This window comes from Lynx rufus, unplaced genomic scaffold (assembly GCF_022079265.1).
Source record: "Lynx rufus isolate CCGP_SWC_20201006 ecotype Redwood Valley unplaced genomic scaffold, mLynRuf1.p SCAF_2, whole genome shotgun sequence".
Classification (NCBI taxonomy): domain Eukaryota; kingdom Metazoa; phylum Chordata; class Mammalia; order Carnivora; family Felidae; genus Lynx; species Lynx rufus.
The window spans coordinates 11,277,802-11,294,535 of NW_025814834.1; the positions used below are offsets into that span (position 1 = coordinate 11,277,802).

The following is a 16,734-nucleotide window of genomic DNA, read 5'->3' on the forward strand; positions in this document are numbered from 1 at the left end:
AAAAAAAAAAGGACAAAAGAATTGTAATCTCTTCCCATTAAGTGAGACTAAAATAAACATTAGTTTTCCCCCAGGAGGAAGGGAGGGGATACTGGTGGTCAGGGTGGAAATACCGACTCTAAGGGAAGGAAATTTTCTTCTGGGTTCTGGTGATGGTTGACAACAATTTAAACAGAAATGTATACAATAGTCAGGATGGATACAGAGCAAATAATAATGACTAACTACCAGGAGGATTGTGGCGTGAAGAGCTGGGAGGCAGTTCACGATTTTACCTGTTATATTTCCATAGGTAATAGAGTCGGTAAAACCTAATTACAATACCTACTGTCTTAAAACCAAGCTAGATCAACACGTGACTCAAGAAAAAAAATGTCTTTTGGGGGGGAAAAATCAGTATTGGAAACTCAGTGAAAAACACGTGCTTTTAAAAAGATGAGGGGCGCCTGGGTGGCGCAGTCGGTTAAGCGTCCGACTTCAGCCAGGTCATGATCTCGCGGTCCGTGGGTTCGAGCCCCGGGTCGGGCTCTGGGCGGATGGCTCAGAGCCTGGAGCCTGTTTCCGATTCTGTGTCTCCCTCTCTCTCTGCCCCTCCCCCATTCATGCTCTGTCTCTCTCTGTCCCAAAAATAAAAAAATAAACGTTGAAAAAAAAAAATTTAAAAAGATGTTTCGCAGGCCTCCGTCAGTTAAGCATCGGGTGGCTCAGTCGGTTAAGCGTCTGACTCGGGTTTCGGCTCAGGTCATGATCTCACGCTCTGTGGGTTCGAGCCCCACATGGGGCTCCATGCTGGCAATGCAGAGCCTGCTTGGGATTCTCTCTCTCCCCCTCTCTCTCAAAAATAAATAAACTTAAAAAAAGTGACCTAACATTAAAAAAAAAAGTTTCGCAATGTGTAGACAAAGTGAGAAACACTAATGTGTCATTAATAAAAAGATTAAGCTGGAAGTAGATGCAGGAGCTGCTTTGCAGACAATTCATGCTATGCAGCAATTAAAGAGGCTACTCTCAAATGGTACACAAATTGAGGAGTCTTTATTTTGAAAAAATTCTTCCAACAATATTTCACAATGAACAGAAACTTATTAACCAAATTCACCTACCAAAGGGTTTTAGAGATGGGGACGAAATCAGCCTGTGAGTTTTCGTCCAACTCCTAAAATCATCTCCTGCACTGCTCTTCACAAATGTCAGCATATTCACACCCCTTCCAAGGCCTGGCTGGCTGGCGTTAAGGGTCTCCCGTCTTTCAGAGGTCTCACGGAGTCCTCTCCCCTCCCTAGGCTTAGCCTGAAGGTGCTACGGTACCCTTCACCATCAGTTAGCAGGGCTGATATCATTCCTCATAAACAAATGACTCCAGGAAGCAAGTCCTGTCTTGACTAATGGTAAGTGGACGTTAAGAAATTCTCTGGAATCGAATCTTTTGAGGAGTAAGAATCAGAACCTTCAGTTATTTCCCAAGTCTTCTCTAAGGCAAAGGGGAACTAATTTTGAAGAATACATATGTGGTTGTGCCAAAATAGATTTTGCTATAGTAAACCCACACCATTTCTTCTTAAATATAAGGTACATTCTAAGCCAATGTGTAAGGACAGGTACAATACCAACAAGTAGTAACAGAAAATAGCCCCAAAGCACACTTTTAGAAACTTTCAGGGTCATGGGTGGGGACAATGGAAAACTTATGGTGCAAAATGGGAATGAACTTGCACAACCTCTTAAAGAACTGACTGAAAGAAAACCTTCAAAGTTCAGTTAGAAAGCGTAGGATTTTTCAAATATCTGTACATAGTCAATCCGAGGGATTCTCCCCTGCCCCCACCCCCTTAAACGGAAGAATTTCCTAAATGGAAGAAGATAATAAACAGCTGGCGAGCCTCAACATTGAATGAGGTCTGTTTTATTGAGTTTCCAGTCAGGCAGAGTCAAGACTTATCTTCATATATGCACAAGGATAGTCTCAATTTAATAATATTTTTTAGTAGAAAAATCTATACAAATACTCTTCAAAAGGGATATCCATATAATGAAACCCTGAAGCCATCGAAATAATGAGTTAGAGCTGGAGGTGCTAATATGTAAAGATAACCAAGTTAAATAAAAAGAGCCAAGTTACAAAATTGTACATTTAAAATAAGGGAGGACAGCGAGAGGAGTATATATGGAAATAGAGGCGTATGAAGGAAATAACATTTCTCAAAGACTATACAAGAAATACAAGAAACTATATTCCCCTGTGGTGTGGGAATGAAGTCAGAGGAAGGAGACGAGACGTAATTTCTCACTTTATACCCTTTATATATTGCATAATTTTTAAAAATCACAAGCATGTATCATAACGTATAAAAAAAGATAAAGTCTTTAAAAAACCTGATTGTACCCACAGCATTCTATGAAACATGGACTATACAGCATCAGTTTACAGTCCTTTTACTTAACGGTCGTTTCCCTCAATGCCTTTCACTTAATGGTCATTTCGTCAAAATCAGAAGGCTCCTTGGGTGTGTGCCTCCTCTAGCTCTCCACTCAAGATTGAGGGAAAATGTTGAGAATTCAGAGTTTAAATCTTAACTCTCATTGCTTGAGCTGTAGCCAGGATGACACCTACTCAAGATTCCAGAGAACCAACGAAAATATGGGCATTTTAATCACTTCATTAAATATTTTATCCGGGATCATGTTTCCTTTTTACAAAAAGCCTGAGTCACAACATTCTCTTTTCATTAAACTCCACAGCCCTTTGAGTTGGACAAGCACGGATTTCAAAAGTACATTCAAACACACGTTGAATTCTGATCCAGGGGCATAAAATCAGCAGAGTACACAGAGGCCACAAGTTTGAAAAGAAACGCGCTGTTGGTGAAAGTCTTGCCTGGAAAATAACACCATCGATTCAAAGCCTACGGGACTCCAAAATCCGACAGCGGCGGACAGTGCAGCGGCGTCATAAGCACCTCTCACGCAGACACAGATGCGTCGCTTTAAAGGTCTTCAAACACATCGGAACGTTTGAGGCTAAGGAAATTGGGCGGGCAGGCTAGTGACCACTGGAAGAACGGATGCCCTTTAAAACCACTCAAAACCCACGTTTTTAGGACACTGTGCTGGTCAAACAAAACAGGACTGCAGACAGAATTCAGACTTTCGCCATGAACGTACCAGCCCTACCACCAGCACAGTGACTGGACTTTTCAATACCAGGCTTCAGGCTTCACAGTACTTGGGTCTTTCCAGATTAAATGCGTCAGTGCCCCGAACATTTCTACACGAGGGCGAGTGTCCGTATGCTTGCTGAATTAACAATAGGAAGCAAAAGCCTCTTTAAATATTGGCTACAATCACCAGCAAATTTACCAGACGGGCCGTGGGCTGCGAGAGGCGAGCCGGAGCCGGCTCGCAAAGGCCTGGGCGCCGGCTGTGCGCCTCCCAACTCCAAGCTTATGACGTCGGATGGAGAGGCGACAGCAGCCACAGCGAGACCATTTCCACCACAAATATCAGTGAACAGGACAAAACAGGGCCCTTTTTCACGAGATTTGAAAAAGTCTCACCAGCACAACACTAAGAATTCCATCGTGGTCACATATTCACTTGCTCAAATACACACTGCAAAATTTTAACTGAGGATATTATAATGTGCTAAAATACACAAAGAAAAAATTAACGAGGATGAATCCGGTATGATAGGCTAATCTTACACAAATTTTAGTAACAGCATCCTTTAGACAGTAAATGTTAAAACTGTCCAGGGCACAAACCTTAGCCATCCAAGTTGGAATGCTTCACAAAATAGGAATCACTGTGATACTTCAGATGCCTCTCCAGTTTAAAACAAGCTCCACTAATTACCTCATTAATTTACTTGTGAAATTTACCAAAAAGCCTGGAGAGTCAAGTATGCTGATTTCATCAAATTCTGAATGCAACCCAAATTAAGAAGCTGTGTTAGGTATATGGGATGTAGACACGCATGCTCTTGGAATTCCAAAAGAATTTTTTAAAGGCTACTTACACACAAATATGACAGCCTTTCAACCCAGCAACGAAGTATTTGCTCCCCAGAGCAACAGCCCTGTCATCAGCTTACCCTCCCTGTGCCCTGCTCCTTGCATCCACTTCCAGGATCGTGTACTACGTGAAGAGCACTCAGCGAGCATCTCATACATTGAAAGGGCTCAATAAACCACCACATTACTTTGAAGTCATTACGGTTTTAAAAACGGATCTTCTTCACAACGCTCTCCTAGGGATTGATTTTTTGATAGGAGTCTGAAACTGTCAGTGGAGGCCAAAGATGAGGCGAGTCATTCTGAACACCAGTTCAGAGAAGGAGCATAAACGTGTGGACGAAGAGGGCGCAAGAAGCAAGGCACAGGGCCTGCTTGGGAATGGAAATGGGGTATTATCTCAAAAAAGCATGTTTTAGGGGCACCCGGGTGGCTCAGTCGGTTAAGTGTCCGACTTCAGCTCAGGTCATGATCTCACGGTTCGTGAGTTCGAGCCCTGCGTCAGGCTCTGTGCCGACAGCTCGGAGCCTGGAGCTGCTTCAGATTCTGTGTCTCCCTCTCTCTCTCTGCTGCTTCCCTGCTCACGCTCGCTCTCTCTCTCTCTCTCTCTCTCTCTCTCAAAAATAAAATAAACATTAAAAAAAAATTTTTTTTTAAAAAGCATGTTTTAGAGCATGCCAACAGCAGCAGCAACAAAGCCAGAGTTGGTGGTGACTAATTACTGTAAACCATCTTTTAAAAAAAAGTCACTTCAAATGAATTTTAAAACATTTTGTTTAAATGAGAAGCAACAGCCAGTGCTCTCTTTAAAAACGAACAAGGTATAAAAAGCCACCGGTGGGAAAACCATAGCAAACCTCTTTCTTAATCAGTAAACATATTCCTTTAATTGTAACAGTGCACTTCTTGGAGGGTAGTGAGAGGAATCTACTTTTCATTAAAAAAATTCTTTAACTATAGCTAAATTATTAACTATAAACATAAGAGATAAAAAACTATTCACTTTGAATTTTTCTTCAGCAAAGTATTTAAAACATTTTTTAAATAGCTATTTGATAGTCCCCCAAAGCAATTACCCAATTTCAAAGTGGTCAGAATAGTAAATGATTCCAAAATAAACATCCATAACTTGTAATATCTGAATTTGTAATATCCTTCAAGGAAATATTCACCAATTTCATCATTAAAACGATTTCAAATAAAAATAGGAGAAAATCCAGAAAACAACACTAAAAATGTTTGCAGTTTCACCTCAAATTTCCATTTTTCCCACCACGCAAAGAAAAACACTTCGAAGTTTAAGGAGTGGTATGCTTACAGAAATTTAAAAGTGTAGCGCAGCGGTTTTCCAAGTGTGGTTGGAGGACTTGTGCAAAGTCCCCAAGAGCCAAGTGTCAAAACTATTTTCCTAACAATACGAAGACGTTCTAGGTCTGTTTCACTCATGACTTCCCGAGTGCACAGTGGAGTTTCCCAGCGCCCGCACGCCACGTGATACAGAAACAGCCGGAATGCCAAGTAGTAGGAGAATCTCACGGTTTCTTAAGCCAGGCATTAGAGATAGGCAAAACATAAAACAATGTTCTTCTCATTCATTAACTGTTGTTGGAAGACAACAATGTTTTATTAAAAAAGGGCATTTATGTTGACATGCAATGGGTTTATCATCGTTATATTTAAATGAATGAACACGTCTGTTAGGTGCCTCAGCATTAACTTCTAATACGGTCGGTAATTTCTGATCGGTACAAGCTATATAAACAAAAGCTCTTTGGGCGTCCTGAAAACTGTACGAGTTATGGTCCTGAGACCAAAATGTCTGGGAACTGTTAAGTCCTGCCACGGTGGGGCAGCCCGTTCCTCTTCTCTCCATTGTGCCAACTTCTAGGACTGGTGCCGAAGACGGTATGTCCTGGCAGCAAGGGCAACCCACAGGCGGAGAGCACTGACACGCTTCTCCAAACTGCCAAAAGGAATGGTTTTAAGGAACAAAGTGATTGCCTCATCTCTGTGGTCACAAAAACGAGCATAAAATATGCCCTTAAACTGTATCGACAATGTTTGCACCCTAAAAGAAAATGTTCTTCCCAGAGCAAAGATGGGAGAGAAGATCTGATTCAACCAGTAAGCCAGAAAACGTGTAGGTCTTCAGCCTCGTCGCTTTCGAGGATTTTCTCCTCTTTAGCACTCAACACAATTCTGATGGTCTACAAAAAACCAAAAGCAAATCTGAATATGAAGGTTTAACAGAAGTGGATTTAAATCCACATTAAAGCTGGATCACTTTTTAAGCTAAGCATTTGGGTTTTATAAGCACTCATTTAAAGTAGTAAGTCAGTAACTGAGAGTTCTCATTTCATTACAAACTTCAAGATTTACCCAGAAAAAAAAAAAAACAGTCTTTAAAATTATTTTAATAACAACCGTTTAATTTACTTATTTCTCAGATGGAAAGCCTGGTAGGTTATTTCGGTAATGGCCTACAATTATATAGCATAACTTCGTACATATGAATTGCCTGGGACCCAATACAATCTAAAGCATAGAAATTCAAAGACATTTCCTAAGTATTCCCTCCATGAAAGGGGGGCTGGAGGGAGACCCCAAACTGTAGGTATTCCAAGTATACACCCCCACGCACACACCTAGACTCTTGCCACATTCACTCGATTCTAAGCGAAGAGGCATACTGTTCAAAAAGGGGCCGGGATTTCCCAGCCGTCTTGCTCATCAACCACACGTTCGGTTGGAGACACAACGGACAGCAATGCTGTGGCAAGTCTGAAACACCACACAGACTTTAAGATAGTGCAACAACTCATGTAGTCACCACTGGAAAAGGTATTCGACACAAATAAATTGTCTGAAGAAACCGACGTTCACTTCTTTTAATACTAAAGCTTTTTCCGAAACGTTCACTCATTGTAAGATGAAACTTTTCAAACACGTATTACATATTTGTATATGTGATGTTACCTTTTCTTGATGACACAGAGTCCTAGTGACAGACCACTGTCAGATGATGATGTCATACGGCGACATCCTCTAGGCTGGCCTAGCTGTCCTTATACTAAATGGTCAACAGTTTTCCACAGCTTTTCTGTATCCTTCCAAACCACCACTTCTGAACTTAAATATGCTATGGGCTGGTAAATCAAATGATCAAACTTTCGCATAAAAACAAATGCATGAGCTCTAACACGTAGAGACTCTGTGACTCTTGTGCGTTGCTCAGAGGCATTTAAGAAAAATTAAAATTCCAAGTTTCTCAGCTGTGTTCGGTTTTGAGGCGGCTTCTAGATTATGACCTGATGAATGAGGCATCACTGTACATAAATATTTAAACAAGTTCATGTCTTGAGTATTAACAAAAAGATATAACCTAACATTAGTATTGTTTCCTTTTTAAACAAAGTATTCTATAACTTTAAGGTAACACTGGGTTCCAGGTTGTTTCCCCCCAGAAATGAACATAAATAAATGTCCTATTTTAACAATATCAGTTTATCCAAACAAAGGAAAAAAAAAATGAGGTGCAATCATGTCACAGTTAATGCATGTCTGCTTCCAATACATTCAAAGACAATATTTTTGTTTAAAAATCAATAGTTAAAATAGGACTTCTGCAGTCTGAGAATTCAAGATACTTAAAAAAATTTGTAAATACACATACATGCAAATTCTTCATATATACAAATTTTCACAAAATTAAGAAGTTGCAAAGAAATTAGAAGGATTACGGTGAATCTGACAAGCTACATTTAAATGCTTTACCACTGACATATTCCTGAATATAGCAGTCATAGTAGTTTTAATAAATTTTCTACATGGCCTTTTTATAAAATTTTCTCTTTTAGACATAAAAGTTAGTCACTAGAAGTCTTCTGAAATTCTAATTTAAGAATTCAAGATGTTCTCAATTCACTACTCATATTTTAAGGCCACTTTGGTAAAGGCATTGCAGCAAGAACACAAAAACGATAGCATATTTTCTAATATTTATTTTTTTCACCTGCAAACTGTAGCAAAACATGATCAGCTTTATTATGCAGACAGGTATCCCTCTACATTTTTAAAGAATTTAGGTATGTATAAATAGAAGAGCTCTTAGAAAGGAAAAATTCAAGAATGAATAAAACCTTCCAATTTTGACTTTGTAACTTTCCAGTAGCAATGGTTAAAATGATTTTAGGTCATTCATTCCAAGATATATGACAGCACCTTAAAAGTGGCTGATCTATTTCCCCAGTAACATTTCTCACATAACAATGTGTTAAAGTTACAAATACTGATATGCACAAATAGCTAATTTCTAAGAAAAATATGTACAGTACTGCAGCATAATGAATGTGGTATCTGCAATAACTTAATATTAGCCAATTTTTAATATACATGATACCGCTACCTTTTCTGCCAATTCACAGGTTAAAAGTTGTTACTGGAGCCCTCTGTTTTGCACATATTACCTGGTGTTTAATACACAATGCAGGCTTTTTAAAGACTTCTCTTGTGTTTAAAGCTAAGATCAGTGAAACAAGACAACAGTGCAAGAGGCGGAGAGATGTAATGTGACCACGTAAAAGTTCGTTCCAGTAAAGTGTCTATATAAGGCTATAAGAAAGGATTGGTTGATGAGCTTCCCGTTGGAAACTGTCCTGTTGGTGCACCAGTCTAAAGGAAAACATAAGACGAAACAGACATGTAAGAGTGGTGTATGTGGGGAAAATAGGAAAATAAACTTTATTTGATTAACTCTGATTTACTTAAACAGTATTTACATTAGAAATTCCTTTATAACTACTGGCAATTACATTTATTCATTACTGTTATCAGCAACATATTATAATAAAACTATTAGGTGGTCTTTAATACCCATTACTTCATATAACTCTCATAACAGATTCTCAGAAAGGACTTGGCCCTTAAGAAAATGCATTTATGATTCAAACCAAACCTCCGACTTCAAGCCCTTTTCATACTGTTCACTAAACCTACAGCCACTCATAAAATGTTATGTTGACAAGAAAGCAGACAAGTCTCAAGTTCTAAAATAGCTTATTTACTGTCCATGTTTTGATCTGCAACTGATTAATGTGTGGCTTTTAAATCACAAAAGGATCGTGCATGACAGCCGTCTCAATTTGTAAAATCTCATCACATGACATCAATAGAATAACAGCATCTAGCAGAGTCACATCCTGCTTTTCCTAATCTGCAAATAATACACAACAACTTATGCAAGTGCTTAAAACTGTGTCTCACTTACCATAAAAGGATTACTAGATACTCCAGCAGCTGCAACTTGACCAAAAGGGGTTACCACTGGCTTGCTTTGTCCAAATGCTGCAAAACCTGCACCTTGTTAAAACAGAACCACCAATTATCAGCCATACCTTTAAGAGACAATCTGATAACTTGTAAAACTTCAGAAGGAGTTTCAGAGGAATTCCCACCAGGGCAATAGTAAAGTACCAATATGAAATTGTTGAGTCTCATGCTCTTTCAAATACCAGAGACAGAACTTCCTGTGGCACATCTCAAAAGAGCTTTCACACAGCTCCTCAGAAATGGTTAATTCTAATCTTTCTCAGCTACGTCAACTGCTGACATTTCAAAGGATGGAGTTAATAGATGAGCCTGGGACGGACTATCTGAGACGGGCTCTGAGTGCAACACAATGGTTTCGTGTGAACAGCGCAGTATTCCTTAGGAAATATTTTATCATTATGGCTCTGCCATGGACCCGGACCCAATTTTTACCTGACTTCAAAAAAGAAAACACACAGTTATAATTTAAGAATAATCTTCAAATCTACGGACTTTCAAACTTTAGCAAATGAACTTAATGGGTAAAAAAAACAACCCTGGTCTCTACTGAAAGTTCCTGAAAACAAGTAACAAGCTCTATAGTTGTTACCTAATTGGAAATCTGGTCTACACCACCAAAATAAATAATTTATACAAAAAATACACACGCAAGGTCTTTTAAAATCAAGAGGAACATCAGAACATAGATATACTATTAAGACAGACACTGGGGATTCTGAGAAGAAGGGGTAGTCTTTAGAGAGTCTCTGATTTCTCCTAAATCTATAACCTGGTTACAAGATCTCACCAAATCACTCCACTTTCCAAGGCCCAAATCACCAAGGGCGTCTATATTCGCGTGGTAAACGTTAGCAGACAATGCCAATACCACGGCATTCTTTAGACGAGCCTCTTTGTCCAAACATACAGCGTCACGATACACGGAGGACATCTGAGGTGGACTTACAGCTAGTCGAGTGCTGGATCTTACCATTGGGCTGTTGAGAAAACGCTGTCTGCTGAGGGAAAGCTGCTTGGGCCGGGAAGGCAGGCTGCTGGAAGCTGCCACTGAAGCTGGTGGGAAGACTGTAGGGCGCAGGAGTCCCGAACCCCGCAGGCATGCTCATGGACGCGGTGCCAAAGGTCGCAGCTGACAGAGAAAGCAAGGGCTGATCATTTCCACACAACAGAGCAGGCTTTGTTTCTCATACCACATATTACAGAATAATTTGCCTCGAAAAATATTAAGGTGCACATTAAAGGCATTTTAAATTCCAAAACTCTTAACAAAGTTAGCAGGAAGCTTTAGCACTCTACAGCTGAACACAATCGATAACATTTTGTTCTCCTGAAACCCAACGAAGAATAAAACTATCATTTGAAATCACAAGAAAACTTCTCAAAATAACTATAGAAAGTTCAAGTCTAAATAAATAGCAGTCAACTTTTAATCATGATGCAATTCACATGTATCCTAGCATACATTTTTTAGTTTCATTTTGCTATATACGTAAAATGGCCCAAAATTTAGTTTTGTCCACTGAACTACTATAATGTAATAAGGTATGTTCTGAAAAAACTTTTTTTAGACCTCTAAAAAATAGTTCACCAAAATTAACAAGACTTATAGGAGAAATGGGGTTAGAAGCAGGCCACTCAAAACCTATGCAGCTTTGTAACCAGAGCCCAAAAAGGGTAGGAGGGGGAGGGGTTTCTCTAATAAAACTACCCACAAAATTAAAAGAATATGTGAGGTTCCCAATACATCAATTCCAAAATAAATATATATGGATACCCATTTCTTGTTTGGAAGATAAACAGACTGCTCTGGATACGGGGTTTAAGGTTAGGACTGCTGAGTTAAAGAAATTGGGGCAAAATGCACAAAGACTGAAAATGAAGTGAAATAAGCATTCTTAGAAAAGATGGATGTAGGGTGAATGAGCACTGTGATCAGTACCGCATTGAAATCCATGTGTGAACAACCAGTACATATGTGGTAATGCTGCCATCCTTCCCCCACTTATAAATTACTTATAATCGAATCTGCATCACAGAAACACATGTAGTAGTAAAACAATTTATTACTTACTACTAGTGAAGATTAAAAACAGAACCTTCTGAATAATGTCCTAGAAAAAGTCTCAGTAAAGTAAGAGCCAATAATGGTGCTTTCAATACGGAATATTAGTAATTACAACAGTGAAATAGTGTTGGCATGATGCTATCAAAAACGTGGCAATTCACTGAATTTCCTGATATAAAAAAACTTACCAATTTGACCTCTGATTTAAGGCATAGGAATTAATAACTAAAAATGTCACATAGACTTATATTTTATTGAAAAAAACCTGAGAGTCACGTTACAGATACTGCCCAAAGTAATCTTCATAATCCTATTGTTTATATCAAGGCAATTTTTCTCAATGAACCTAATTAGAATGCCGAATTTCTTGAAATTACTATTGATGACAAAAAGGAAAAACAAGCCACTAGGAAGCAAGTGAACTAAAGAATAATAAGCACACTGCAAGGGAAACAGAAGGGTTTCATAACAGACAACAACGCACTGACAAACTTTGACAAATCACTTTTAAGAAAGCACTAAAAAGCGCAACTTGTATACAGTTAAGCAAAACCAAACTCCATGGAATAATGTGGTAAAATGGTTTGGTGTGTCGAAAAGGTGTCAAAGTACTATGAAATCAAACTCAAGAAAAATAATCAAAAAAGCTATTAACATTCTAATGTGACCATGGAGGTAAGCAACAATGCTTTTCAGCGTTAAAAACAAATCACCACAATTTTCATGTAACTTTAAATATAATGTAACCCCGATGCCACACATCCATGCCCACTCCATTTTAAAACATGGAAGAAACTCAATTCCACATGCAGGGATCCAGAACACTAGCAGAAGCTTCCACAAGCAGGTAGACAGATTGCCACACAAATCTAGGTATTAGTTGTGGCCACCTACCAAAATGAGCGTGAGGGAAAACTTGAGAATGCATTGCTCCAGAAAGGCCTTACGGAAAGCCATAGAGAGACCAATGTCAATTAACTTATGGTTAACTATTGTCAAAACAAATCTGTTTCATTAAAAACTTTTAAAATTAGAATACACTGTTACAAAGTAGGTAGCATAAGAATACATATAAAAACATATCCACCAAGAGTTTTTTTAATTTCAACTATATTCACGACACTGTAATATTTAACCTGTTTGAAGTAAAAGGGAGATCGCCAATAATAAATACCAGAAAGATAAATATCAAATGAAAAAAAACATTTATGAAATCCACTTTTAAATAAATGCTAACGTATTTTTCGTATCAAGATACAACCGTGTCCATAACAAGGCTTTGTAGGTCTCATGAATTACACCCCAAATTGCTATTCGCAGGATCATCTAAAATGATCTAGAATCTACCTTTTGCCTCTAGAAAGTCGGATCTTGCAGACAGCACCTGGATGATGTTTGACTGTTTTCTTTACAACTCTGTACACTAACTAAAAATACATAAAGATAACTCAAGCGAACTACGTATTAAGAAAGGGAGAAATTATTCAATGCAGTTCATTAGAAAGGTAAGTGCAACTTTCAATTGAAAATGTTAATGGCTGAAAAGAGAGATGAGAGAAGTGCATCTTCTGCAAATCTTACCTGGCATAACTGAGGCCAGAGAGGTTACATACAAATAAACGTAATGAACAGAAAACAAACTTAGGTTGTTAAGTACTACAAACTTTTTGTTTGTTTTAACCTTCTGGAGTGGAATTGTTTCTAAAATACAGGTCCATCTATGTATGCTTTTTACATTAGCAAACTTTACCAATTAAATTTGGGGAAACAGAGCAATTGGGAGAGAAGAGTGGTTGTGAGTCTTGGTTCTGTCATTTTCTAACTACAAGAGATTATGTAACCTCTACAGGCTTCAGTTTCCTCATTTGCAAATAGAGGGTACAGGTACAGGGATAACAATACCTTCTTTATTTACAAAGCTGCAGTAAAAATAAATTTAACAATAAAATTTTTAAAATGATGTAAATATTCAATGAATGTATTTTACTTGCAAATCACTTTAAAAGATGTGTACTTAAAAGATACACCAGTACTGTGTTATGAATTCAACAAAGAGGTAATTCGGGGGAAGGATTCTATAATAAATAAGGTAGGTCACTTTATGTTTATCTCCTTTCGTACAGCACGTTAAATCTCTTGAGAAGTTCTACAATAAAATGCAGGTTAAATTGTTTATACCAGCATTTCCCATGTATATCTGAGCATAGAACCCTTTCCCATGAAGTATTTGATAACATCTCGAGAGACATGCTGTACAAAATACACTCTGATAAAAACTGACCTTTAGTCAACAGTGACTGTGAACCAATATTAATTGCTGCTGCCTCAGCCTGCAACAACGATGCCCTCTCAAGTTCTAGCCCTGGAATGCTGTAATGCCCATTCTGGATGCACCACCATGTATAAGGAATCACAAGTTACACATTATTTTGTGACTAGCTTCCTTTATTTTAGCCTGATGTTGCAGCATGTCTGCTTCATTATTTTTCGTCAGTATTTCATTACTTTTTATTATCAAGCAAATTCCATTGTATGATTATAACACATCTGGTCTACCCCTTCATCAGTTGATGGACATTTTGAGTTGTTTCCTCCCTTTGGCTATTATGAATAATGCTGCAACGGAACATCTGTGCGCCAGTTTCTATGTGGACGTACATTTTCATTTCTCTTAGGTATATTCTTAATGAGTGGAATGGGTGGAACCAGTGGAAACTATGCTAGTTTAGAAGAGTTCTAGGTACAAATATTTGTGCCATTAATTAATTTTGAACCCTTAAGGCAAACCCATCAAACCAGTCTCCCCCTAGATAATAAAACAAGGACACTAGCCTAGATGCTACTGTGATTTTCAGCTCTACATCTCTAGTAAGTTCATCTCCTGGGGGGTAAAAAAATCTTTAAAATCTTTGTTCATTCATTCATGTGGCTCAGTCAGTTGAGCATCTGACTCTTGATTTTGGCCCAGGTCATGGCCCCAGAATCGTGGGATCGAGCCCTGCGTCGGGCTCTGGAGCTGCATGTAGAGCCTGTGTAAAGGTTCTCTCTCTCCTTCTGCCCCTCTCCCCTCACTCTCTCTAAAATTATTTTTTAAAAAAATCATTCATTAAAATGAAGTTAGGGAAATAATAAAGACTTTTCATTCCACAGCAAAGGAGAGACTGAAGAGTTTTAACAGAATTTCATAATAATTGAAAACTGTATTAAATCTGTTAGATTTAAGGTCTCAAGAGCCCTCTTTTTTTTAAAAAAATGCTATTACAGAATCCTAAAATAAAAAAGGTCTTAGGCCATACTGGCTGATATCTTAATGAAAGTTTCTATGTAACATGGCAGAAGAAAATTAAAGCCTCAAAGCTTTATAGATGCAGAAGAAAAATTATTAAAATATATATTTTAAGAAAGAAATGTTATCAGTAAAGTGTTTTACCTTTTATTATGCAATCCGTCTTACAAAAGCTACTTCAAATGGAATTCAACAATATATTTGAAAGCAACAAGAAATATTCCCTAAAGAATATTAATTTTGACACTGGAAATTCCTGAGCATAGTGAGCATAGTGTATTTGTCAAAATGTTGCTCATATTTCAACTTCAATAGAAACATATATAGCTAACATTTACTTTTCATCAATTCTATAACAATTTAATGAAGGTGACCAATGTGATAAATCAAAGCAGTTTATAAAGAGAAATTTTTTAACCTTGAAATAAAAATTTATGGACACAGATTTACCTTTCAATAAATTTTTCTTAGCCTAATACTAAAATTACCTTATATTATCTGAACATATACTGTATGTTTTATATTAATGTACATCTTATATAGAACCTTAACTTTAAAGGACTTTCATACTCTACATAAAATAAGCAAAAAAATAAAAAATAAAAAGCCCTTAATTCTAATGACATAACTAACTTCAAGGTAGTCATGAAAGGAAAATAATAGGAATGATTTACCATACAGGACAATGCAAACACCATGCAAAGATGATTTGTAGCATCTAAATTCTCACAAAAACCCTGCCAATAGGAGAATATTACTCACATTCTATAGAGAAGGCCAACAATAGGGCTCAGAGAAGTTAGATCAATACAAGTTTTAGCCAAGGCACAATTTGAATTTCCATCTTTCTGTTGTCAAATGGGGTTATGATAGCTATAAATGTTTCAACAGTATCTTGTCAATAATTTTAAACACTCAACAAATGTTAGTACATCTTTCTATCATCTTTATTCACCACACAACTAATATATAAAAAGCATCTTAAGATCACCCAGCAAGTAAATACTAAATCAGGATTTGAACACAAGTCTGGCTGTACCCAAAACATATCCACACTTAACTTTTCTGAGCCTCAGTTCCCTCAGCTGTCAAGGAGTGATTAAAACATTTATTTGATGAGAGCTAAAAGGATTAAACGACACAATGCACAAATCCCTATGTGACGTGAGACATTTTACAAATTCATTCCGCCAAGTCAAAATAGCATGCTAAGAAACGGAAATGTTACATGTATCATAACTGATGAATATTTTTGTCTGAAACACATAGAAACGAAAACAATCACTGATTAGGTATACTTGAATTCTAACAAACACAAACCATTTTTTAAAAATTATCTGTGAAAATACTTATTAAACATCGATCATGCGAGATACCAACAAATTATGACTAAAGACATTTATGTAAAAGGAAAGTTATAGTTCAAACTCCATTAATACCACAATTCTTACTCTTGCCTATGACAGAGATTTACTAGTAAATACCAATTCTTACGGCACAAATCATGTTACAAGCACCTTACTCTTTCCAGATTCCACACCAATATATGCCATACGCTGAAAGCTTTAGTTCTAAATGCACCGGGACACATACACAAAAACAGAGCTGGCCAACTTGAGGTTTACTGGGTATCCAGCAACTCCACACACACTTGCTGACGCTCCAAGGTACTGGCAAACAGTTCTGGTGTTCAGGTTGATAAGACAAAAATCAAAGAGGCTCAATACAAAAAAATATGTGGCTGGCTTGCAGTATGAACCAAAAACAAAAAAAAGGGAAGGAATAAAGAGGATTAAAAAATTATCAAGAGAAAATATTAAAATACCATTCCCTAAATCAAATCAGGTTTGTGTAAGTTAAAAAACGTGAACACTCTAAAAGAGATAAGCACTGGAAAAGACGTGATTTTTAAGACCTCATGTAACAAAGCTCATTCCTTCCTTGCTATCTCGTGGAGAGGAAAATAAGAAACAAAAAAACTTCTCGTAAGTTTTTTCTATTAAGACTGAATGAGTAGTAACCAGTAATTCCAAAACCCGATCACC

At 37.6% G+C, this 16,734-nt stretch overlaps 1 protein-coding gene across 6 annotated transcripts in view; it reads right to left on the minus strand.

Annotated features, from left to right (window-relative positions):
* Positions 1–7,996: 7,996 nt before the first annotated feature.
* AGFG1 (ArfGAP with FG repeats 1) overlaps positions 7,997–16,734 on the minus strand; it is a 72,731-nt gene continuing 63,993 nt past the window's right edge. For 3 of the 6 annotated variants that reach the window (XM_047082509.1, XM_047082505.1, XM_047082511.1), the window contains exons 11-14: positions 12,298–12,345; positions 10,309–10,467; positions 9,277–9,368; positions 7,997–8,681 (exon numbers count right to left, since the gene is read on the minus strand). In XM_047082509.1, coding sequence (XP_046938465.1) covers positions 8,622–8,681; positions 9,277–9,368; positions 10,309–10,467; positions 12,298–12,345 — 359 coding nt within the window. In that variant the 3' untranslated portion in view covers positions 7,997–8,621. The remainder of the gene's footprint in view (positions 8,682–9,276; positions 9,369–10,308; positions 10,468–12,297; positions 12,346–16,734) is intronic. The other 3 variants (XM_047082506.1, XM_047082508.1, XM_047082507.1) reach the window with 3 other exon arrangements.